A 24,280-nucleotide genomic window follows, 5' to 3' on the forward strand; every position below is an offset into this window, starting at 1 on the left:
CCCTGGCCTGATACCATCAAGAGCACAAATAATCATGAATGCAGTATCAAAAGGATGTCTGGAGGGAGGCTGGGTGAGGGCTCCAGCTTCTCACATTCTTCAGATTCCCAGGAGGAATACACAGTGAGTTAAAGCTATAACTATCCTACCCTAAACTCTGTGGGACTCTGTTGTGCATGAGGAACACCTGCATAAGGAAAGGTTTCCCTGTTCATTTTAATGCCTGTATCCCCCTAAATGCAGTCCAGATGCCAATGAAGGGCCCTGCCAAGTCTCACTCTATTCTGCCTTGGTCAGACCACACCTGGAATGCAGGTACCAGCTCTGGGCGCCACAAGTTAAGAAGGATATTGGCAAGCTGGAACATGTGCAGAGGAGGGTGGCCAAGATGGTCAAGGGTCTGGAAACTAAGCCTTATGAGGAATGGTTGAGGGAGTTGGGTATGATTAGTCTGGATCAGTGCTTTTCTTCTAGAGAAAAGGGTGCCAGTACCCTTGAGTAGCCCCAGAGAAAACCACTGGCCTGAATAAGAGGAGACTGAGATGAGATAGGAGAGCCATTCTCCAATATCTAAATGGCTGTCACATGGATGGTGGTGTGAGCTTGTTTTCTCCTCCTCTGGAAGGAACCAAAGGTTTCAAATTACAAGAAAGGAGATTCCAACTAAACACCAGGAAGAACTTTCTGGTGGTAAAAGCTGTTCAACAGTGGAATGGACTCCCTCATAAGGTCATGGACTCTCCTACCTTGGAAGTGTTTAAGCAGAGGTTAGATCTGTCGTAGATGCTTTAGTTGAGATTCCCACACAGCAGAGGGTTGGACTAGATGACCCTCAGGAATCCTTCCAACTCTACAATTCATAGAATCATAAAATCATAGAATTGTAGAGTTGGAAGAGATCACAAGGGTCAACTAGTCCAACTCCCTGCATTGCAGGAATCTTTTGCCCAGCATGGGCCTTGAACCCAGGACCTTGAGATTAAAAGTCTCACGCTCTACTGACTGAACTGTCCTATGAGAATGAGAATTCTCTGACTGTGTGGACCTTGAATCGGGAAGCCCCCTGCGAGTCCAATGCAACCTATGGGTTTGGGGAAAGTGATGCAGTTCATCATCAGCTTCATTTGGGTCTCCCAGAATCCAGCAGAAGCCTTTAAAATGCCAACATTTTATCCCAGTCCTATAGAACCCAAGGAAAGTTTCAGATGCCACAAAATGCCTCAGATTCCTGCAGTTTTGGTCCCACGAGTGTTGCTGAAAGTTGGCAAAACTGTGCACTGTGTGATCTCTTGACCTGTTGAATGGTAGCTCAGAGCCACTAGATGGTGCCCTGGTATAGGTCCCATTTATCTGCCATTGGTATACACCCTATTTAATTCACCTGGCTCTGAGCCCTGCTGCTGCGACCCACTGCGCCCCATTCTTCTCCCAGTTCCAAGAATACCCTGTGCTTGCATACACTGTATTTAGCTGGGCCGCCTTTCCCCATTTCCGCTCCTCAGCAAAGGAACTCTGGGACGGTGGCATATTTATACCCCTTGTCCCAATGCATCTAGCTAACCCCATGGCTGCAAATACCAGGCGGGGGCGTGCAGCCGCTGAGATCCTCCCTCCTCAACTCCCCTCGCCCTCCAATCTATGTTGGCCAAGGCTGAGAATAGAACGGGAGTCAAGTTCCTGCACACAGATGGAGAGAAATACTGTGCAAGTGAAGAGTGGGCAGGCAGGTTAAATAAGAACAGACAAGACAGTTTCAGTAAAACACGAAGCCTATGCAACAAAAGGAAGTGTTAGAGGCAGAATTATAAAGAGGTGCTTGTCAGCGTTACTGGATTCCCCCTTCTGAGAGAGCAGCCGTGCCTCCGAGTGCTGATCTTCTCCCTCCTAGCAGGATGATCAATAACGATTACCTGATTGAGTGCAAGTTGGATCCAGAAGACCCTCATTTGCAGGAGCCAGGATCTCCCATGTTCCTGCAGTCCACTATCAACACACCACCCAAGGCAGACCCTCGGGACCCACGTGGGATCAACCAGCACCTTAAGGTAACAAAGGGAGCTAACCGGCCTGATGTGTGGCAGGGTGGGGATGCCTAAATTCTGACTTCCTAAAATCTAAGGGCGCAGCTCTCTCCTACCCACCCATGGCGGGAGTTGTATCCTTGTTCAAGCTCAAACTCCTCCCAGCCCTTCACCTGCAGCACAACCGATTCTTCTCCACCCCATTTGCTGATTGCTGCTCCTTACATGCCCCAGAACTACACAGGAGGAAACGGCATGGGTCCTCCTGATCCCAGGATGCTTTGCTCTGCCTCAGAAAATTCTCTCCCTTCGCTGGAGAATCTTCAGTGACCAGATTCCCCTCTTCTTCCCGGCAGCTGGAATTCTCCGACATCCTTGCTGAGCCTTCCTCGTTTCGCAGCTTTGACCGGGTTTGGACCTGGAGTGACATCGTCTTTGAGAGTTCGCGCCTCTGGTGCTACCGCATCATCTCGCTGCTGTGTGCTGTGCCCGTCTCCCTGTTCTCGGGCTTTCTCTTTGCCTGCCTAGGCTGCCTGCACATCTGGTGAGGGTCTGCCCCCTTTGCTCTGCTTCCTCTTGCCCCTTGGCTCTGCCAAGGCCCTTGGCTCATGACCAGCCTCTTGCTTCCAGTTGGTTGCACATTCATTGACCATTAGCAAGGCTAATTCTAGTGGTTACATGGGGGAACGGCCAACAGGAGGAGGCTGTGTTACTCTAACACAGACTTTGCCAACCTCCAGGCCCTTTGGACTACAACTCCGATCAGCCTTATTGCTGGCTTGGGCTGATAGGAGTTGTAGTCCAAAATGTCTGGAGGGCACCAGGTGGACAGAGGCTCTTCTAGCACTTTGACTTTTGACTTGTCCTGTAGGTTTGTGGGTGCTTCAGGGAGTAGACAAACAAATGGCAAACAAATCTCTTAAAAGACACTTTGCCAAATACTTATCCCAGAGGGAGTTGGTGTTAAAGTATGTGTCGCAACCCACATGCATGTCCAGCACTCACATGTATTTATACACACACCAGTGAGGGGTTTGGGGTCTTCATTTGTGTGTAAGAGAAGTGACTGCCAAATCCACTTCTAATTGCACAACCTGAATTTGCCAGGATGTGACTGAATCTGATCTGCAAAATAGCAGGACACTAGATCTGGAAGCACCTACTGTTTGTGGGATGTCCTTGTTCTGCTAGTTGGGGGGAGCAGATAAGTACTGCCTGCCTAACACTGATACTGTATGAGGAATGGAGGAATCTGAAGACAGAAAGCTGTATAACCTCCACTCAATTTTTTTTAGAAAGAATGCTAAATAAATTGGTCACTTGGTGGGACCCAAGAAAACAAGGACATGAACCAAAAAGGAGCTTTCCTTCTTTCAAAAAAGTTGGAAGAATGGGGGGCATCTTCTGGGGGTGTCTGGGGCTGCACGCAGGGTTGTATCCAGTGCTAGGCCTACACAAAGTAGACCCATTGAAAGTTATGAACCTGTTACCCATGTTCATGCATTTCTACTAACAATGCTGTAGGTGAGTATATATTGGCCCTTAGGTTGCCTAATCGGAGTCTAAATGTTGGGATGCTTTGTTGTTTCCTGGAGGCTGCCAGCCACATCTCTCCCCCTCTTCCTCCCTCAGGTGTGTGATGCCCTGTATCCAGCTCTGCACAATGGCAATGCCTCCGGTTCGCACCCTCTGGGCCAGCATCCTGGATGTTGTGGTGGCCCCACTTTTCACCAGCCTGGGCCGCTGCTGCAGTGCCATCTACCTCACCATTACTCAGAAGTGACACAGAGGCGCCTCCTCCCCCAAGACCCACATGCCAAAGACTTTCCTTCCCATTTCATTCAGAGCCACTAAACAGGTTGGATTTCGCAGCAGAGAGTAGAGCTCACAGGGAGCTTTTAGCCTTGGGTCAGAAAAGGGGAATTGTGGGTGAGGGAGCAGGTCAGAGGGAAGGAAAACAAGGAGGCCAGAGGATGAGGGAAATGGTGCTTCAGAGAGAAGTCTCAAAATGAAACATTCGTATTCTATTCTCTTATTCTTCTATTCTCTTTTTTGTCCAGACCTGCAGAAAGAATTCCACATTATTCTAGGAGTGGGCTCTCCATGGTCCTCCCTGTGTTCCTTGGATGAAGGGTGGTATAATTTTTAATAATAATAATAGGTGAGGAAATTTCAAAACTACCCTCCTCTGTCCCTGAGATTCTAGCTGGCTCATCTGTTGGTTAGTATCTCAGAGACAGGGATGGGGATCCACCTGGCTTTGCACACAAGACAGTCTCTGGCTACTGGCCATCCTGTCTGGGGCTGATGGGAGCTGAAGTCCAACCACTTTTGGCCTAAGCGTCTCCTCCCCCATCATTCAGCCCGGACACTGAGGTCCAGCGCCGAGGGCCTTCTGGCGGTTCCCTCGGTACGAGAAGCCAAGTTACAGGGAACCAGGCAGAGGGCCTTCTCGGTAGTGGCACCCACCCTGTGGAATGCCCTCCCACCAGAGGTAAAAGAATAACAATTACCAGACCTTTAGAAGGCATCTCAAGGCAGCCCTGTTTAGGGAAGCTTTTAATGTTTGATGGATTTCTTTGTTTTAATGTTTTGTTGGAAGCCGCCCAGAGTGGCTGGGGGAACCTGGCCAGATGGGCGGGGTATAAATAATAAATTATTATTATTATTATTATTATTATTATTATTATTATTATTACCCTGACTCTGACAGCCCACATAAGAATCTCCTCGAGGAAAAGTAACACTGGGATTCGCCTTCTGACATTTTGCACAGTCGGGAGACTAGGGCAACTCCAGACCCAGCGCTGGGCTCTGGGAGAAGATGTGGTCCTTTCTGTGGGGGGCAGCCTCCACTGCCTCCAGCCCCTCCTCCCACAGCAATAGCTGAGATGTAAAGCTCTGTCGGCGTCGTCCCCCCCCTTATTTAATAAAACAGAAAAGTTGATTTGCTTCCCCTTGTGTTGGAGTTCTTTCGGTTCTGTTCTGGCAAGCCAGGCACAAGTGGGTGTTAAAGGGATGGGATGAAGGAGGAAAAGGTTCTGCGCCTCACAGAGGGGCTGCAGAGGACTTTGGAATTGGGACATCAAAATGCTAGGGGCAGAAGTGACAGGAGAAAGGAGCGGCGGCAGCGCCATGCCTCTCCTCTACAGGGCTCCAGCATGCCAGGGAGCTGTGACGGCCGCATCAATCCTGCACCTCCACTCCCAGGTCAGCCCTGACCTGGAGACAGAAGTGGCAGGGAGAAAAAGTGGTGGGGCTGGGCTTCAGTGGCAGCAGCTGCTAGGAGCAGCGGGGGGGGGGGGGAGGCTGGCAGTGGCGGCCATGGAGAGGCTCGGCTGGCTGGCTCATCCTCCTCCCTGAGCTGAGTGGCGGTGGTGCTGGAGGGGGAAAGCAGGACATTCCTGGATCCAAACGGAAGCAGGAAATCATAGAATCATAGAGTTGGAAGAGACCACAAGGGCCATCCAGTCCAACCCTGCCAAGCAGGAAACACCATCAAAGCATTCTTGACATATGGCTGTCAAGCCTCCGCTTAAAGACCTCCAAAGAAGGAGACTCCACCACACTCCTTGGTAGCAAATCCCACTGCCGAACAGCTCTTACTGTCAGGAACTTCTTCCTAATGTTTAGGTGGAATCTTCTTTCTTGTAGTTTGAATCCATTGCTCTGTGTCCGCTTCTCTGGAGCAGCAGAAAACAATCTTTCTCCCTCCTCTATATGACATCCTGTTATATATTTGAACATGGCTATCATATCACCCCTTAACCTTCTCTTCTCCAGGCTAAACATACCCAGCTCCCTAAGCCGTTCCTCATAAGGCATCGTTTCCAGGCCTTTGACCATTTTGGTTGCCCTCCTCTGGTCACGTTCCAGCTTGTCTGTATCCTTCTTGAACTGTGGTGCCCAGAACTGGACACAGTACTCCAGGTGAGGTCTGACCAGAGCAGAATTCAGTGGTACTATTACTTCCCTTGATCTAGATGCTATACGCCTATTGATGCAGCCCAGAATTGCATTGGCTTTTTTAGCTGCTGCATCACACTGTTGACTCATGTCAAGTTTGTGGTCTACCAAGACTCCTAGATCATTTTCACATGTACTGCTCTCAAGCCAGGTGTCACCCATCCTGTATTTGTTCCTTTCATTATTATTTTTTGCCCAAGTGTAGTACTTTACATTTCTCCTTGTTAAATGCCTGTGTGAATCCGGGAGTGTCCCACTTAAAACAGGGCAGTTGGAGGGTATTGGAGGAATGACTGGTGGGCGGATAGAAGTTAACAAGAATCTGCAGATTGCAATTCACACCCCTCTCCATCTTGTGTGAGACGGAGCCCAATTCAATCTTGAGTTTGCTCAGATGTAAGACCCGCTGGATTCCAGTGGGCATAAAACTGCAGTAGGAGTCTCTTTGTCTTCTCCTGCAGCCCCTCACTAATCTAATACCCATAGGTGACAGAGATAGTGCCAGGAACCACACCTTAAAACGCCACATTTCCTTTGCACGCTGCTGCCAGGAACACTGCATGCTTCAGCTGCTGATGCCCATCATCATGGTACCCCTTAAAACGCTGGCTGGCAGCAAGCCTGTTGCGTGCAAGGGTAACATTACGAGCACATACCTCTCTTTCCCAGCCATGTCTCTGACTTGGCTGGGAGCCCTTCTATAGCTCTGTACAGTTGCACTTAATGTCAGCAGTTGCTGCCCACCACTGTGGTTTTGTTATTGTCGCAGATGTTATAAAAAGAGGCTGCTGGATCAGACCAATGGCCCATCTAGTCCAGCGTCCTGTATTCACAGTGGCAGGACCAAATGCCACAGCAGACTCCTAAATTGCAATTCCCAGCAACTGGAAATCAAAGGCTTAACTGACAGTGGAGCTAGACAATAGCCTTATCTATGTATTTGTCTAATCCTCTTTTAAAGCCATCCAAAATGGTGGCCATCACTACTTCCTGTGGGTGTGAGTTCCATAGTTTAACTATGTGGTGTATGGAAAAGTGCTTTCTTATCTCTGCCTGAATCTTCCAACATTCAGCTCAGGCATCCCCAAACTGCGGCCCTCCAGATGTTTTGGCCTACAACTCCCATGATCCCTAGCTAACAGGACCAGTGGTCAGGGATGATGGGAATTGTAGTCCAAAACATCTGGAGGGCCGAAGTTTGGGGATGCCTGTTTCAGCTTCATTGTATACAATGAGAGAGGGAGAAAAACGTATCTCTGTCAACTTTCTCATAGCTTAGACTGAGCTAATGAAAGGTTAAGGAAAGTTTTCATAACATAGAGCAGAGGTTTTCAACCTTTTTGAGTCCACAGCTCCATTAACCAACTACATTCTTTCTGCGACACCCTTGTGGGGCTCAGGAGCCCAGTTATGTCACCCCTTGCCTGCAGAGCTGGCAGCCTCTTACCAGCGGCATAGCTAGCCTCTCGGGTGCCCGGTGCAGTGTGCACATCTTGTAGCCAAGGGCGGGGCGAGCCGCCCATGGGGGCGGAGCACACTGCATGGAGCCTCTTTGCCACCTCCCCCTCAGCTGTAGGGTGGCTGAGGGAGAGGTGGTAGGTAGATGCAGGTAGGTTTCAGGCAGCGTGGAGCCTGCATGCATCCAAGCCACCACATCACTCCCAGGAGAGATGTGTGGCTCGAGCACGCTGCAGGCCCTGTGGTAAGTGCCAGCCCTCATGGTGTGGCATCCAGTGCTAGCTGCATTTCGTTACGTTTGTTGACTGAACTAAAAATTTTCGGGATAGTATTTAAAGTAGAGTAGAGGCCTAGTTTGTAGGCTGTAGAGCTGAGGCCTAGTCTTCAAAGTGGAGCCGAGGCCTAGTCTGTGAAGTAGAGTCGAGGCCTAGTCTGTAGGCTGTAAAGTAGAGCCAAGGCCTAGTCTGTAAAGTAGAGCCAAGGCCTAGTTTGTAGGCTTTAAAGTAGAGGCGAGGCCTAGTCTGTTGGCCTTGGCTTGGGCTAGTATTTAAATGTGAGCCAAGGCCTCCGCCCTGTATCTCCCATTCCTTGACTCTGTGGGTTGTTTGGTAATGGCCGCCTTGGTGGTTTCAGTTGCTCAGTTGATGACATCATTATTTAGCGCCGCCCTTCAGAGCTTTTGCTGGTGACAGCGCGCGATCTGCCTTTCTATTGGATGCTGCTGGAGTCTTCAGACCTTCTGCTGGTGATGTGTAATTTGGGCACCACTTTTTGTGTTTAATCATTATTTTAGGTATGAAAGGTGTGCTTTTTGGGAAAAAATTATGCAAGATCCCTCCCTGGTTTGGCAAGGTACACTTTGCCCTAATTTGATGCAATTCGGTTTAGCGGTTACGGTGAAAGGCTGTTTCATCCGCACACACAGTGGGAATATTTTTTTATATATAGATGCACTTTTTAAAATTTTCACTAATATATGAATGCTTATTCAAACATTACCCTATTATATGCATTTTTTGTATAAATTCCTTCTAGTAACTATAGGTGAGAGCTGAGTGCAAAATCTGTCAGCAGGCAACAATGGCCACACCTTGGGAATGGCTTCAACAGGCTGGCTAAACCAGAGGAAGGTAGCCGGTGGATCTCAAATCCTCAGTGAGTTAGGGACTTCCCCTGCATGCGAAAACAGGCTCTGGCTCACAGACAATAACTCTATGGGGCTAAGGACACCCCAGTCCCCAGCCCCCCAGTATGTTAGGATGGGACTGAGCCCCCCCCCAATCTTAAGAGGCTGGGCCTCACCAGGCCTACCTGCAGGGGCAGTGAACCTTGTTGGGCCTCACAGCCTCCTCTCAATGCACGTGACATCACACGTCTGTATCACACTTGTGATGTCATGCGCATGCAACGAGCCCCCGCAATGTTGAGCAGAACTTGGCTTCAGTGCTCAGTTCTCATAGGTCTCCGTTGATGAACGTTTCGGGACCTGAACGCCGAAAACCCGGAAGTAAATGCTTCCATTTTTTAACGTGCCTTGGAAGTCATACGGCTTCCGCTGCATGTTTTTCAATTTTCTCAATTGCGTTTGCAGCCAGCCCTTTGCAGCTTGGTTTTCAAACATTTTGGAAGTCGTACAATCTTCCAGAACGAATTATGTTCGAGAACTGAGGTACCACTGCAGGTCAAGAAGGCGGTTTCTGCACATGCTGTAGAGGTAAGTGAGGGGCTGACCTCACTTCCACCTGGGAAGGGAGCCCATCCAGGGGAAGGAAAACACTGGTCCTAAACAGCTGCTGCCTTGCAGGGCATCTCCAGGGAAAGAAAGACTAAGGAGACAACCCTACACAAATCTGGAGTGGTTGGGTGGCGCCTTGTATGCCTCCTTCCAGCAACTCCTGCTGGTGCCAAACGTCTTGCTCTGCTTTCCTTTGGACCACACTAGTGAGGCCAAGGTGGGGGGGGGGGTCCCTCCTGGGCAGCCTGGGACCTCCATACACACTGCCTAGGCTTGTGCCCCAGGGAGGTCACTTCAGTGCTGCCAACACAGCAGTTTGACTTCACTCCATTGTCTCTCAAGACAGACAGATGTCAACAACAATACTGTCAGCAGCACTGCATTCCAAAATCCAGAGAAGTGTGCATTTCAAAGGAATGTTTCAAAAAGTACAGATTTTGTAAGTCCACCTTTAAATGTGAACAGAATCAGATTTCTCCCCCATCTCTAGTGATGCAGGCTTTTAACACTGCTATTATTTAGCAGCAGTTCTTAGAGCAGCTGTTCCCCCACCCCAGCTGCCTCACCTGTTACTGTTTTGGTCCACTGACTTTAGATTGGCTGTATGATCTCCATCACACCTGACCTCACAGTAACCCTGTGAAGTACATGGTACTTGTAGGTGTCTCCTAGGACACCATCTACGAGCTGATCTTAAGTTGGCCATAACGGGGGGGGGGGGGGACAACTTTTAAAAGAGACTGGAATGACACTGTTGAATTACAGTTCATTGAGAGTCTCAGGCCACTTGCTTCTGTCACTTGTGAACTGAACCAGCATGATAGATTTTTATCACACACTATGTGAAAATTGCCTTACAGATGTCAAGGTGTCAATGTGTGTAACCAACACAAGTGGTTTCTGGGAATGATCACTGTCCACAATGTAAGGCTGCAGGCACCCCATACATTTGCAGCACATTGAAAGCCCATTATTTCCCCCCACAGAATCTTGGGAGCTGTAGTTTACCCCTCACAGAGCTACAATCCCCAGCACCCGTAAACTATGGTTCCCAAGATTCTGTGGGGGAAATAATGAGCTTTAAATGTATTGTGTACACAGCCTATGTATCACCATTTGTTCTTCTCTGCATTTCATTTCCCTTTGACACCACAGTTTACAATCTCTCCCCTCCAAAATATGTATGTATGTATGTGTACAAGTGTGTGCATTTAGACACACATGAACACCTACTGCTACACTTCAGGGTAACTGTTAACACTTCATGCATCTGATGACGTGGACTGAATTCTACAAATATATACTGTACACCCTATTAAATGTGCTGGTCTTTAAGGTGACAACAAGACTTTGTTATTTTTGCTGCAAGAGGCTAGTCACTTTCAGATGACCTGATTAATCAACCGGCATCCTGATTGGTTTGTGTAAAGGTTAGATGATGTTGTGTCAAAATGAGCATTATCCCACACTTTCCAGGGCCTTTTCCTGTCACTTTTCTTATTGCAACAAGTTGGATCTTTGGGGGAAATTGGTTTCTTTTGCAAGAGCTCCAAATCAGCTTTAAGTCTGCAGCCCAAATTTGCTGGGTTATGATTGAATACCATCTGTAAAACGACAGATTGTCGGTAGAGCACAAGACTCTTAATCTCAGGGTTGTGAGTTCGAGCCCCAGCTTGGGTGAAAGATTCCTGCACTGCAGAGGGCTAGACCAGATGACCCTCATGGTCCCTTCCAACCCTACAACTCACATGTACATGTGCATTCACATTCACAGTTTTTTCAGGCTGGCATCACACTTGAAAAGACACCTTGACAAATAATAATAATAATAATAATAATAATAATAATAATAATAATATATTTATATCCCCAGCCAAGACAGGGCAGCTAACATCAAAGTATATATATAATACATTAAACATAAAATCAAACAATTGATTGAAATACAGCTTAAAATCAAATTAAAATCAGAATAAAATCAGATGGCAACCCAGAAATTATAACTACTGTACAGGGGTTTGGAACATTAAGTGCTCCCCAGGCCCAGCTATTTGTGCTGGTCTTATATGGGCCGGTGGGAAGAGTTAGAGAGGCCACTTACATGCAGGGTCTTGTAGAAAGAGGGGGGTCAGACTGGGCCCCAACCAAAGGCCTGGCGGAACAGCTCCGTCTTGCAGGCCCTGCAGAGAGATGTCAAGTCCCGCAGGACCCTGGTCTCTTGCGGCAGAGTGTTCCACCAGGCCTGGTTGAGGCCAGTCTAACCTCCTTGAGGCCCGGGACCTCCAAGGTGTTATTATTTGTGGACCTTAAGGTCCTCCACGGGAAATGCCAGGAGAGGCAGTCCCGTAGGTATGAGGGTCCTAGGCCATTTAGGGCTTTAAAGGTTAAAACCAGCACCTTAAACCTGACCCTATATTCCACCGGGAGCCAGTGCAGCTGGTGTAGCACTGGATGAATGTGATCCCGTGGCAAGGACCCCGTAAGGAGTCTCACCGCCGGCATTCTGCACCCACTGGAGTTTCTGGGTCAGTTTCACAGGCAGCCCTTGTAAGAGTGAATTACAATAATCGAGCATGGAGGTGACCGTCGCATGGATCACAGTAGCAAGATCAGTAAGGGAAAGGTAAGGTGCTTAGCACGGCAGAGGTGGGAAAAGTCCGCCTTTGCTGTAGCTGAATTCAGCACCAGCTGAAGTTTCTGAACTGTCTTCAGAGGCAGCCCCGTGTTTAATGCATTGCAGAGAGCACACCATGGACAACAATGCTTCCACCTTCTTACTTTAAATTCTCTTCAATTATTTCATTATTATTATTATTATTATTATTATTATTATTATTTGTTAGTCGCTTTATCTTGTCTAAAACAACCCAAAGCAACATACAAAACAACAACAACATTAAAACCAATGGAGAGGGGGGGATTCATTCAAAACATGGATGCCTACTTCTCAAAGACCAAAGCAAGCAGCTGCTTTGCACCTAAAGATATATAATGATAGTGTCACCAAGTGAGCCTTCCTGGGAAGAGTATTCCATAAACGAGGAGTCACCACAGAAAAGACGCGTCTTGTGCTGCTACCCTCAGGACCTCTCACAGAGGAGGCACACAAGAAAGGGCCTCATATGATGACCACAGGATCCTAGTCAGTTCATATGGGGAGAGTTGGCCCTTGAGATATCCTAAGACTTTTAAGGCTTTATAGGTCAAAACCAGCATTTTGAATTGAACCCGGAAACTAATTGGCAGTCAGACCAGGATCAATATTATATGCTCAAACCACCTTGTCCAAAGCAACCAGCTGAAGTTTCTGAACTGTCTTCAGAGGCAGCCCTGTGTTTAATGCATTGCAGTAATCTAATCTAGAGGTCCTCTGTCCTTTAACATTAAAGGTGATTACTTTCCCTATGCTGTAAAGGTAAAGGGACTCCTGACCATTAGGTCCAATCGTGACCTACTCTGGGGTTGTGGCGCTGATCTCGCGTTATTGGCCGAGGGAGCTGGCATACAGCTTCCAGGTCATGTGGCCAGCATGACTAAGCCGCTTCTGGCGAACAGAGCAGCACATGGAAACGCCGTTTACCTTCCTGCTGTGTTGTTGTTGTTTAGTCATGTCTGACTCTTCGTGATCCCCTCATGGATCACTGCCTTGTCGTGGCGAAGGGGCTTGAATAACTCAGAGAAGCTATGAGTTATGCCATGCAAGGCTACCCAAGATGACAGGTCATAGCTGAGAGTTTAGACTAAATGTGATCTACCTGGAGAAGGAACTGGCAAACCACTCCAGTATTTTGCCAAGAAAACTCCATGGACAAAGACCTTCCCGCTGTAAAGGGTAAAGGGATCCCTGACCATTAGGTCCAGTCGTGACCGACTCTGGGGTTGCGCGCTCATCTCGCATTATTGGCCGAGTGAGCCGGCGTATAGCTTCCAGGTCATGTGGCCAGCATGACAAAGCCGCTTCTGGCAAACCAGAGCAGCACATGGAAATGTCGTTTACCTTCCCGCTATAGCGGTTCCTATTTATCTACTTGCATTTTGATGTGCTTTCGAACTGCTAGGTTGGCAGGAGCTGGGACCAAGCAACGGGAGCTCACCCTGTCACAGGGATTCGAACCGCCGACCTTCTGATCAGCAAGCCCTAGGCTCAGTGGTTTAGCCCACAGCGCCACACTGGAGTCCCCACTCCAGTATTTTGCCAAGAAAACTCCATGGACAAAGACCTTCCCGCTGTAGCAGTACCTATTTATCTACTTGCACTTTGACGTGCTTTCGAACTGCTAGGTTGGCAGGAGCTGGGACCGAGCAATGGGAGGTCACCCCGTCTCGGGGATTCGAACTGCCGACCTTCTGATCAGCAAGCCCTAGGCTCAGTGGTTTAACCCACAGCACTGTAATCAGGAGGAAAAGAAAAAGGGAGGAGAGATACCGGTATTTTCCATTTTAAGAAGATACTGTATAGATGACCCAGATATGACAGATGCCCTTTAATTTAATCTGAAATCCTGGCTGCCACCTAGATGGACAAATACAGAGACCCTTCATAGCAACATTCTATTGCAGTTATTTTATGCTATGAAATAAAAAAGGGATAGAGCCATTAACTACACCATAAACTATACTAAGCCTTACCAAAAAAACCACCCCTCTGCCCTACCCTAGAGCAGATGCATTCTGGCTTTGAAGCAGACTATTTTCAGAACAGACTCCCCTATCTGTGGACTGCAGTCAAGACGGAGTCAGCAGGTGGGAGAGGCAGCTCTGTCCTGACAGCCAGTGACAACTGGCTGGCGCTCTTCAGAGTGAAAGGAGCTGAGCAGGGAACGGCCTAGAGCCATGGCCCAGCAAGGAGGAGGAAGAGAAGAAGAAGAAGAAGAAGAAGTGACCCTGGGGAAAGTAGACTCCCGGGACCCCCTCACCAAAGAGATTGATCTGGTGGAAAGAGACCCCAAGCAGATCAACCAAGAAGTGGTGAAGGTGAGAGAGCATTCCTATTTTAATGACAGAAAGAAGCACACTCCTTAGGATGCAAAATGATGAAGTTCCCTTTAGACTGAGAGCAGGTGGGGCGAGGAGGTGGGGGTGGGGGTGGGCAAAGCTTTCAAAAATAGCCCAGGAACAAAAGAGAAAATTCATTCTGCAGATAGCACCCATGCTCCTTTGCAGTAACAAAGCAGTGTGTGCTCTCTAACCCCCTCCCCCTTACGATATTCATTTGTGCACCAAGTGAGACTTAAAACTTGAAGGATCTGCTTTGTCCCCCATCCGCCTCCCCAGAACCCTAAAGACCACAAGCAGGAGCTGGGTGCAAAAGTTGTGAAGGGGGGGGGGGTAAAGGGACAGTGCTCCTCTGAGTGTATCAGCCCAGGAACTTGTTTTCAGTGCCAGAATTGAGCTCACAGCCCTTTCAGGCAAAAGATCCACCCCTCCTTTCCTCAGCATGCTTTCTTCGTTTCACCAGCCTCTCTGGGGTGGGTGGGTTGCTGCTGTTGTGAAAACAATTGGGACCTACTGCAATACCTGTAGATCCTGATCAACCTTCTGCTCATCTCTGCTATGGCACAAAGCTCCGCTAAAAAAGGGAGAGTGGCATATATGCCCCATGGAACATGCAATCTAAAAGCACCTTGAGCATCTCATATTGTGGCAGAAAGGCAGGACATTAATGTTGTTGTTCATTATATATATAGCAAGGGGAAAGGACTTAAGAATAGGGATGGATAGTGATGAGCAGTAAATGCAGTTACTTAGATGAAGTATAGGTTAGTGGCTATTTGGGGGGGGGGCAAATGTGGCCCTCAGTTGCTTCCCATTTGTGCCCCACCACTGACCCACCCATCTAAACTCACCCTTTCCCTCCTTCTCCTGAGGAGACCCAGGCAAAGGTCTTTTACCCTTTTTAAAGCCCTTTCTCCTTCCAGCATGAACAACAGAAGTTCTTGTATACTTGATCCATGAAGCACTTCATCAACTGAGATACAAACAAAAGCCCAAAGTCTGTTGCTATTTGCTACGGGGGGGAAAGAGTAGATTCTCCAAGGATCCTTTCGTCTGTGTGCTCACCCACACTCCCCATGATCCAAGAGGTTTTTCTTTTGTCCTGCTGCTTTTCCCAGGAAAGCCCACTCTTTATCACTGAATTGGAACAAACATCAATCAGGTTAAGGAGCCAGTTTAGGACCACAGAAGTGTGGCTGAGCCCTGTGTCTGGGTGGATATGGCCATTAAGCAAATGCTGCTGTCTGTTCAGTGCTTATATTTGTTTCAGAACAACGTCCTTGTGGACAGTTAGGGCTGATCCAGACTTCCTCTTGTGCCGCTGCTTTCCCCTCGGGAAAACTGCTCTTTAGCACTCAATTGGAGCAAAAGGCAGCTTGGGTTTTCTGCGGATTGCCATTTGCTCCGATTTAGAGCTAGAGTGGCTTTCTCTGGGAAAGGAGCAGGGCAACCACCCAGACCCATTGCTTTCTCGGCACAGGACAAGCTGAAGTGTGGGTGAGCCCTTAGTTGCCAAGGGATGGCTTTGGGGCAGCTGGGGTGAAGATGGCACGGCAGGGGAGGAAGAGTCAGCCAAGTCTTCACAGAAAAGGTTGGGCTTTGAAGAGGGAGGGGGGGAGAAAGAGGTAGGAGGCAGTTTGTGGCCTAAGGGCAGTGAGAGAGAATGGCCAATGGACTGGACCTCTCACTGAGCCAGAAACAGAATGCAGATGTCTTGGCTGACACCCTCTTTGCATTTATTTCAAAGACATGAGCCTCAGGTGCAGGACTGCAAGGCTAAAATTTCCACAAACATGAAATAATGTTTTTGTGGAACAGAATTAAAACAGGAGAGTGAATGGGAGGTCTCAAAGGCAGCTGGAACATTCCATATGAAGTCCTTCAGCCCATAGTGGCAGTCACTTCCTCCTATTTCATCTTTAGAAAGAATTGGTCATCACCCAAAAATTCAGAGTGGTGACTATTTCTGTAACTCAGACCCATATCCACGTTCATTTCTCCCAAGCACCATAGGCTCATGGGAGTTCACAGGTAGGAATTGGCAATTGGTGGCCATGGGGCCTAATGGAGCCCTTTGAGAAATGCTCTTTGGTGCCAAATCAGGGGCATATGATTTGCTGTTATATTGAGGGGGAGTGGACTGCGAACCTGGCTTGCCACTCCAGTTGTCCTCAGGAACTGAGGCAGGGTGGAGGAGGTCCTAAGAATAAGTAATTCTATCTTCATCTCCCCAGTGGACTTACTATACCCTCGCCTAAAGGTAAAGGTAAAGGGACCCCTGACCATTAGGTCCAGTCGTGACCGACTCTGGGGTTGCGCGCTCATCTCACATTATTGGCCGAGGGAGCCGGTGTACAGCTTCCAGGTCATGTGGCCAGCATGACAAAGCCGCTTCTGGCGAACCAGAGCAGCACATGGAAACGCCGTTTACCTTCCCGCTGTAGCGGTTCCTATTTATCTACTTGCATTTTTGACGTGCTTTCGAACTGCTAGGTTGGCAGGAGCTGGGACCAAGCAACGGGAGCTCACCCCGTCACAGGGATTCGAACCGCCGACCTTCTGATCAGCAAGCCCTAGGCTCAGTGGTTTAACCCACAGCTTGTATAAAAAAGATAGCCAGCTTCCTCACTTGATTCTTTGTTTATCCTGCCTTCCTGCATGTTGCTCAGAGCAATGCTCACAGCATAACAACAGCCCTGTGAGGTAGTTTAGATTAAAAGGAGCTAATTTGCCCCAGATTGCTAAAAGAGACACTTGCAATATTCCACATATTACCGTATTGGCCTGAATATAAGCCACACCTTTAAAATTCATTGGGGGGGGGGGAGAGACAAGCCGCTCCCTTAAAATTCCACAGACACTCACACCCATTCCGTTTTACAGTATGTCTGTTTCAGCAGCGATATCGTAAAAGCCAGTTTTTGTAAGGTTGCGAATTTAAGCAGCACTTTAACTTTTCCCAGTTGGAATTTGGAAAAAAAGTGAGGCTTATATTCAGGCCAATACGGTATGTTATACACCTCAAGTGAGTTTGATTCCCAGTGACTCTTTTTTCCTGCGTCCACACCATACATTTAAAAGCATACAACTCCCCTAAAATATTCCTGGGAACTGTAGTTTCCCCACCTCAGAGCTACAGTTCCCAGCACCCTTAATAAACTACCGGTACAGTTCTCAGGATTGTTTTGGGCAGTGGTTTTCTTCTAGAAAAAATAAGTGTCAGTACTGCATACCTTTGAGTACCTTCAGAAAAAAGCACTGCTTTGCAGGGAAAGCCATGTGCTTTAATGTATGGTGTGCATTGACAAGGAAAGGGTCCATAATGCTGTGGGTTCATAAATTTGACTAGCCTGAAAAAGAGAAGGAACCAATCTCTTTCCATATACAAGTGCTTCCAGTCTTACAGGTCACCTCATTACAATTCTTACTCCCCATAGGTGACCAGGCAAGTGGAGTTTTTTTTATTGTACTCCCCAAGGCTGCAAGCTGTGTGTGTTATTCCAACTGCAGTGGGGAAGCAAAGCCTCCTCTCTCTGTGTTCCATGTTTGGCCCTCAAGAAGTAGAACTAGATGCAGTTCTCTTTTTAGCTTTATGATTCTGTCAACGGTTGGTTATCCCACCGTGCAAGGAAGCTAACAAGGCTATAAAAAGGACAGATTGAAAAGAAGAAAGAAAATGGCACTCTGGAAGGATAATGCTAATGTTTAATCCACTTAATGCTGATCACGTTGCTCTACCTTTGGGAGGTCTGCTCTCATTTCTTTTACATTTTAATCTGACTTTTGCTCATGATTTAAAATACAGTCGTACCTTCAATCCCAAACGTCTTGGTACTCGGGAGTTTTGACTCCCAAATGCCGCAAACCTGGAAGTGAGTGTTCAGGTTAGCGAACGTTCTTTGGAACCCGGACGTCCGACGGGGCTTCCGATTGGCTGCAGGAGCTTCCTGCAGCCAATCAGAAGCCGCACTTTGGTTTCCAAATGTTTTGAAAGTCAAACGGATATCTGGAATGGATTCCATTAAACTTCCAAGGTACGACTGTACACCAACCCTGCCCTTCTTGGCAGAACCTGGACAGCTCCCAACAATTAAAAACGGTCTGTAAATTCACACTTTCTATAATCTAGGATGGTTTATTATCAACTTCCACAGAAGTCCAGGGACTATTTTAGTGCTGCGGGGACAACAGTCATAGCTCTGTAAAGGCTCTGTAGAGCCAGTAAAGGCAAGTTTCCCAAGGGAGGAAGTTTCACAGAACCAGCCAAAGGAGCCCACTGAGGTTTCTACACAGCAAATTGCCATCCAAAGCAAAGCCTTTCTCCTGAATATCTGAACAGCCCAAAGGATTCATATGGTTAGGAGCGCTCTTTGATGTAAGCTGGACCCAAGGCCACAGAGAGCCTTAAAAATCACTAAATTGCAGTATGTTAACATTTGCCATGTAATCTGAGGAAATGATCGTGGAAAATAGAATGAAACATGAGAACATAGCCAGAATAACATACAAGAAAGGCCAGTTGGCTGGCACATATCCTGTTTGGGACAGAATCTTCCCCAAAATTGTTTCATCCTCATGTACATTTCTGCTCATTGATTGTGGACCTCCTGGCTCTTCTAGAAGTGGGTGCAGAACCAGGGCAGAATGACAGGCCACCTAAGAACAAAAGATCCCATCGAGTTCTCACAGGGGCCCAAAAGGTGCCTGCGAGCAGAACCTGAGCAGAAGAGCCCTCATGGTCTTCAGAGGCACTATCATAGCAAGTAGCTCCTGCTAGCCTTGTCCGTCATGAATTTGTCTAATTCTCTTTTAAAGCCATCCAAGTTGGTGGTCATCACAACTTCTCATGGGAGCGGATTCCATAGTTTAACTATGTGCTGTGTGAAGAGATTCCTTTTGACTCTTCAGATGTTCATGATGCAAATGTGTGTGACAAAACATAGCTGGCCACTTCTCATGGGAAAAGGCTGTGTGGAACAGTTTGGAGTACTGAAGCAGCTGGGATGGGACAACTGCAACTCCCCACATAGGGTAGAAGACATATGTCTGTGAGGGTGAGCACATGCTTAGAGCTTCACCAAGAGGAAAAACAGCTTTGGGGAGGGGATTTTAAGCAAGCACCATCCCTTGCTGTCTCTCTGCTCATAGCCATTCCATACCAGAAGCTGCATTGGCTAGCCATTTTGTGACATTCAGCTGTGTGAAATGTCTAGCTAAGGGCAAAGAGCACTTAGCCATCACATGCTAGAACCCGGATGTGCAAGGCTGGTTGCAGCTTCCCCAGAGACAGAGATGCTCAACAACACTGTCTGTTCTGGTTACAGGTAGGTAGCCGTGTTGGTCTGGGTCGAAGTAAAATAAAAAAAATCCTTCAGTAGCACTTTAAAGACCAACTAAGTTTTTATTTTGGTATGAGCTTTCGTGTGCATGCACACTTCTTCAGAACTGTCTGTTCTAAAATTCATATCCTGGTTAAAATTAAGCCCTGCCTTACTCATGGCTTTTCCCCCTACCTTGTCAGGTGGACTTTGAAGATGTGATTGCTGAGCCAGAGGGCACGCACAGTTTTGACGGGGTGTGGAAGGCGAGCAACACCACTTTTACTGTCAGCAAGTATTGGTGTTACCGGATTCTGTCAGGTGCACTGGGCGTGCCCCTCGCCTTGCTCTGGGGCTTCCTCTTTGCCTGCATTTCCTTCTGCCACATCTGGGGAGCCATGCCTTGCATCAAGAGCTACTTCATAGAGGTGCAGTGCTGTGGGCGCTGCTATGCCCTCTGCATACGCACCTTCTGCGACCCGCTCTTCGAAGCTGTGGGAAAGGTCTGTGGTGATGTCCGAGTGGCCCTGCGCAAGGAACGTGCCAAGGACTGAGGCTCTGTTTGGACAGGACTCCGGGATTTGCCTTCCTCCAGCTAGAGGCCTGATCTAGGTGGGAGCTTCTGGCTGGTGGAGCTGTTCCTCTACCATAGTTCCCTGTCCTCCACATGCCAAGTCAAAGTGGTGGTCTGGAATGGGAAATCCAAATAATAGCCCCTAAACATACACACATGACAGAATCTAGTGGGAAGTACTTTGCAGAAGCCTCATCATTTAGCCTGGCATGGCAGGCGTATGTCCTATGGGTCATGCATCTGTCTTCTATTTCTTCCCCCATGAAGCAGCCCTCTGTCTCACAGTGTGCCACAGTATGAATTCCTTTGTGTACAGAATTAAAGCACCATGTCTCATGTTGCGATTAGCTCCATCCTCTCCTAGGACCGACAGTCACAAGACTGGTTTCATCCATCTATTCTCTCGTCCCTTTAAAGCTATAGTATGCCATCAGGGACAGCCTTTCAACACTTGTTTTTTCCAAGCAGGGGAAACAGCAGCACTGTGGCAACTGCACAGAGTTACAAATATCCAAGTTCAGCCACTAGCGTCCTGCTTTGAAAAGAAAGGTGATTATTATCCTTTTGTTAAAAGAAACAAAAACAAATCTGCATTGTATGAAAATAAAGCCCAATAGATCCTTCAGTGCCTTGTTTATTCCATTAAAAAATTCCAGCTGGAAGGTGCTCTCTGTGGAGAGTTTACAAATCCAGTTTATTGCAAGAGACAGCAGGGGGAGATCACAGTACAGAATTGTTTCTGGTAATAGAGAAGAGGATCAATACCAGGGCTGTGTGTATGCTGTGATTCTGTGGGAGAACCAAAAAGGCACAGGATGTGGTATTGGGCACCAAATTCCACTTCCTGAGAATCTCAGCTGTATTTTTAAAATAAAAAATTAAAGCAAGTTTCTAGCCTTAATGGCTGCAAAGATATGCTTGAAAGTGTGTGGTCCAAAGCCTGTTGATATTTTAGAAGCCACAGGAGTGGCTTAGTAAGTTTTCCAGGGGGTGGAATCTCAGAGCACTGTACAGATGCTTCGCCCTCTTTTTGACTAGCCCAAGCAGAATAAATTATGAAAGAGACTCCGCGCAAGTTTGCTTAATTTGCATAATTTATACAGGTTGAAGAATTCAGCTTTTCTTGGCACAGAATTTTAAAGCATAGAGTTACACACAGCCCTGATTAATACTGAGCAGCTCAGACTTTTGTGTTAAAAAAAAGGAAAGAGAGGAACAAAGTAGACCTTCCTTGAATGCAAGGGAAATATTGGCACATGGATGCCCTCCCCCAACTATGTCCCCTTACTTATTGCCCCAATGTAAAAGGGTGATGCGCACAGGAATGAGGTTGCACCGGGGACAGCGTGTGGGGGAAGAGTTTTACAAATCCAGACAAATGTGAGAAGCACCAAGGTATACATTGAAGGGTTTGGGAAGGGGGAGGGAAGAGAGGGAAGAAGGGAGCACAGCTGGCAAAGGCTTGTGTGAATCATGTCAGGAACAGAACACACGTACAAGAGAGAGAATCCTCCTTTTCAACACCTTGCATTGTAACCCACACTAGTCACTATTAGCCCCCCACCCACCTGCCAAGAACAGATCCAAAGGAATCCTGGTCCCCCACCTCACCACTTTCACATGCAAATCCAAGTGCAAACCATGGGTAGCAGAGGAGAGGCTGAACGGGTGGGGGCAGACCATCCTAAAAGTTGCCATATGTTTAAAGCAGCTCCCCACCCCCACCCCCGACACACACACACACACCCGAATCCACAACATTAAAACTTCCAGACTCACCGCCAGTGTGCACAAGGACACTGGATAGCAAATTCCGCTAAATGCATTTGGCTTGGCCCATAAAAATCAGATCACCGCCCTCCCAAATCGTTTTGTAACAGGAGAGAGAGAGAGAGAAACTCACACATCTGCCCTGAGTTGGTATTCAGAAGATGAAGGGGGAAGGGGGAGATTATCACAGTATTGGGCAAGACATGTTGGGGACCCTTTCCCCCACCCCCAAGTCTGGCTCACTCTCCGTTCCCAGAGGATTTGAAGACCCCTCTGCCCCGCAGGAGCACCCTGTTTGAAGAGGCCATTTTCGCAGGGATGGCTCCCTTCTTGCCAGCGGGGGTACCCTTTGGGGGGTCTGGCTGTTCAGGGTGGTTGAAGGGATCGTCAGCCCCCATGGGCTTCAAGCCAGAAGTTTTTCCAAGAAGTTCCTTGAACACAGAATCCATATTTCTGGCAACCTCCTAAAAATGGTGAAATAGAGAAAGGCTGGTGAGGGAGCAGGGCAGGTGGGGGGGGGAGGGATGAACTGCAGAAGCAGCAGAAATGTTATATTAGGAGAAAAAGAGAAAATGATTGGCACTTTACCTTATCTACTTCCACCCGTTTCTCCATCTGCCCCTGCCTCTCTGAGCTGTTGACTCCCCAGGGCCGTGGGCAAACTTCTGGCCTGGGGCAGAGCAAACAGCACAGAAGAGAGTATCAAATTTAAGATCTATTGTCCCTAAGTGCATCATCAGGATTCTAGTCCACATAATTAAATCTCTGCACTTCTCTGCTTGCCTCTCAGCTATGTTGTTCTGCGCTTCCATTTCCCAGAGTGATGGGAAGTTATGGGCAGGGTCACAGGGCGCATTTCCTTGGGAGAAGAGACTTAAGGTGTGTTTGCATTTTGCAAATTACTTCTCTAACCACAATGACAAGTGTGGGAGGGAGGGAGGGAGAGAGAAAGCGCTATCAGGCTACAGCTACACTATAAATCTATGGAGTAAATCTATTCCTTATCTTTGTGCAACACAGGAACAGATTAACAGAGGTAAGATGCCTTTACATCTATTCTGGATCTCTGTTCCATACAAACTCAAGTACTTGCCTGCCTCCTTTGCTTTTTTTTTCTGACACTGCTCTGACAAGCTTATGATGTCAGTAACAACATGACTTATGCTTTCAGCAAGCTGTTTCCCTTCAGTATAAAACTCACTTCACCAAACTCTCCCTGATCTTTCCAGCATCATCTTACCTGCACCTCTGTTGCTCACCTGATTCTTCCTTCCCTACTAATGGATCCCTATGGCTGGATCCACTCAAGCAGTGGCAGAATGAGACGGCAGAATGGACTGTTCCATTTCAATCTGCCTACAGAGGAAAACCATTTTTGAATGCTCTCCCATATATATATATAAGATTTCGACTTGCAGCGAACTTTGTTGTTTTTTAATGTAAGGAAGCATTCATGGGGCAGCGACACAGCTTTGCATGCAATCCCAAGTTCAATCCTCAGCATTACCAGAGACAGGCTTTGTCTGAAATCCTGCAACACTTCTGCAGGTCAGTGTAGCCAATACTGAACTAGACGGACAAATGGTGTTCCTTGTTATAAGCCTTCTTCCTATGTTTGATTCTAAAATGAGAATCTCATGTCTACGGTCACTCTACCACTCCAAGACTCCGCCACTTCATCTGCTGCATAGGTTGTAGATCTAACCCCAAGGCCCAACTATTACATTGCCAGAGTGGTGGTGTGGGAGTCACTTCTGCATGGCCAGGTCCCATGCCACTCTGGTGTCATCAATGCAGTTTGAACAGAGGTTCCAAAGAGAGTTCGGATGGCCATCTGCCAGGGATTCTTTAGTCGCAATTCCGGCATTGCAGGAAGCTAGACTAGGTGAGCCTCAGGTCCCATCCAGCTCTACATTTCTATGATTCTAATGAGAAGCAACCCACCTCCTTCTCTTCTGCCCTGTGCAAGGGCTTCCCATGGAACTTACTAGAGTAGCCTCACAACACTGCTCTGATGCCCTGAGCACACCCAGCTGAAAGAGGACAGACAGAAAGCAGTTTAATTCTTTATTAAAAGGTAAAGGTAAAGGGACCCCTGACCATTAGGTCCAGTCATGACCGACTCTGGGGTTGCGCGCCCATCTCGCATTATTTGCCGAGGGAGCTGGCGTATAGCTTCCAGGTCATGTGGCCAGCATGACAAAGCCGCTTCTGGCAAACCAGAGCAGCACATGGAAACGCCGTTTACCTTCCCGCTGTAGCGGTTCCTATTTATCTACTTGCATTTTGACGTGCTTTCGAACTGCTACCGGTAGGTTGGCAGGAGCTGGGACCAAGCAACGGGAGCTCACCCCGTCGCAGGGATTCGAACCGCCGACCTTCTGATCAGCAAGCCCTAGGCTCAGTGGTTTAGCCCACAGCGCCACCTGGGTCCCTCTTAATT

The 24,280-nt window shown here is 47.9% G+C and overlaps 3 protein-coding genes across 4 annotated transcripts in view; 2 read left to right on the forward strand and 1 right to left on the reverse strand.

Moving 5' to 3' along the window:
• The first annotated feature begins 1,638 nt into the window (after positions 1–1,638).
• Positions 1,639–4,967, forward strand: LOC118075486 (caveolin-2). Of its 2 annotated transcripts, XR_004691377.2 has the most exons (4): positions 1,639–2,045; positions 2,378–2,565; positions 3,654–3,879; positions 4,082–4,967. XR_004691377.2 is itself a non-coding variant. In XM_035097495.2 (3 exons), the coding sequence occupies exons 1-3, from the start codon at positions 1,893–1,895 to the stop codon at positions 3,802–3,804; spliced, it is 492 nt and encodes a 163-aa protein (XP_034953386.1). In that variant the 5' UTR covers positions 1,639–1,892; the 3' UTR covers positions 3,805–4,967. The 2 variants fall into 2 exon arrangements, 1 of the variants encoding a protein (XP_034953386.1); XM_035097495.2 differs by having other exon boundaries at positions 3,654–4,967.
• Positions 4,968–13,890: 8,923 nt separating this feature from the next.
• LOC118097693 (caveolin-3) lies at positions 13,891–20,692 on the forward strand. The gene is made up of 2 exons (XM_035140831.2): positions 13,891–14,154; positions 19,697–20,692. The coding sequence occupies exons 1-2, from the start codon at positions 14,014–14,016 to the stop codon at positions 20,045–20,047; spliced, it is 492 nt and encodes a 163-aa protein (XP_034996722.1). The 5' UTR covers positions 13,891–14,013; the 3' UTR covers positions 20,048–20,692.
• A 16-nt stretch (positions 20,693–20,708) lies between these two features.
• Positions 20,709–24,280, reverse strand: part of ARHGAP4 (Rho GTPase activating protein 4) — a 65,929-nt gene continuing 62,357 nt past the window's right edge. Inside the window, exons 22-23 of the mRNA XM_035140828.2 lie at positions 22,426–22,507; positions 20,709–22,301 (exon numbers count right to left, since the gene is read on the reverse strand). Coding sequence (XP_034996719.2) covers positions 22,077–22,301; positions 22,426–22,507 — 307 coding nt within the window. The 3' untranslated portion in view covers positions 20,709–22,076. The remainder of the gene's footprint in view (positions 22,302–22,425; positions 22,508–24,280) is intronic.

Source organism: Zootoca vivipara, chromosome 16, assembly GCF_963506605.1.
Source record: "Zootoca vivipara chromosome 16, rZooViv1.1, whole genome shotgun sequence".
Classification (NCBI taxonomy): Eukaryota; Metazoa; Chordata; class Lepidosauria; order Squamata; family Lacertidae; genus Zootoca; species Zootoca vivipara.

Bases quoted from the DNA above. Each gene is read 5' to 3' on its own strand.
- LOC118075486 (XM_035097495.2), top strand. From the start codon at position 1,893: ATGATCAATAACGATTACCTGATTGAGTGCAAGTTGGATCCAGAAGAC. The intron at 2,046-2,377 runs GTAACAAAGGGA...TCTTCCCGGCAG, and splicing joins GGATCAACCAGCACCTTAAG to CTGGAATTCTCCGACATCCT. The intron at 2,566-3,653 runs GTGAGGGTCTGC...TTCCTCCCTCAG, and splicing joins CTAGGCTGCCTGCACATCTG to GTGTGTGATGCCCTGTATCC.
- LOC118097693 (XM_035140831.2), top strand. From the start codon at position 14,014: ATGGCCCAGCAAGGAGGAGGAAGAGAAGAAGAAGAAGAAGAAGAAGTG. The intron at 14,155-19,696 runs GTGAGAGAGCAT...CTACCTTGTCAG, and splicing joins TCAACCAAGAAGTGGTGAAG to GTGGACTTTGAAGATGTGAT.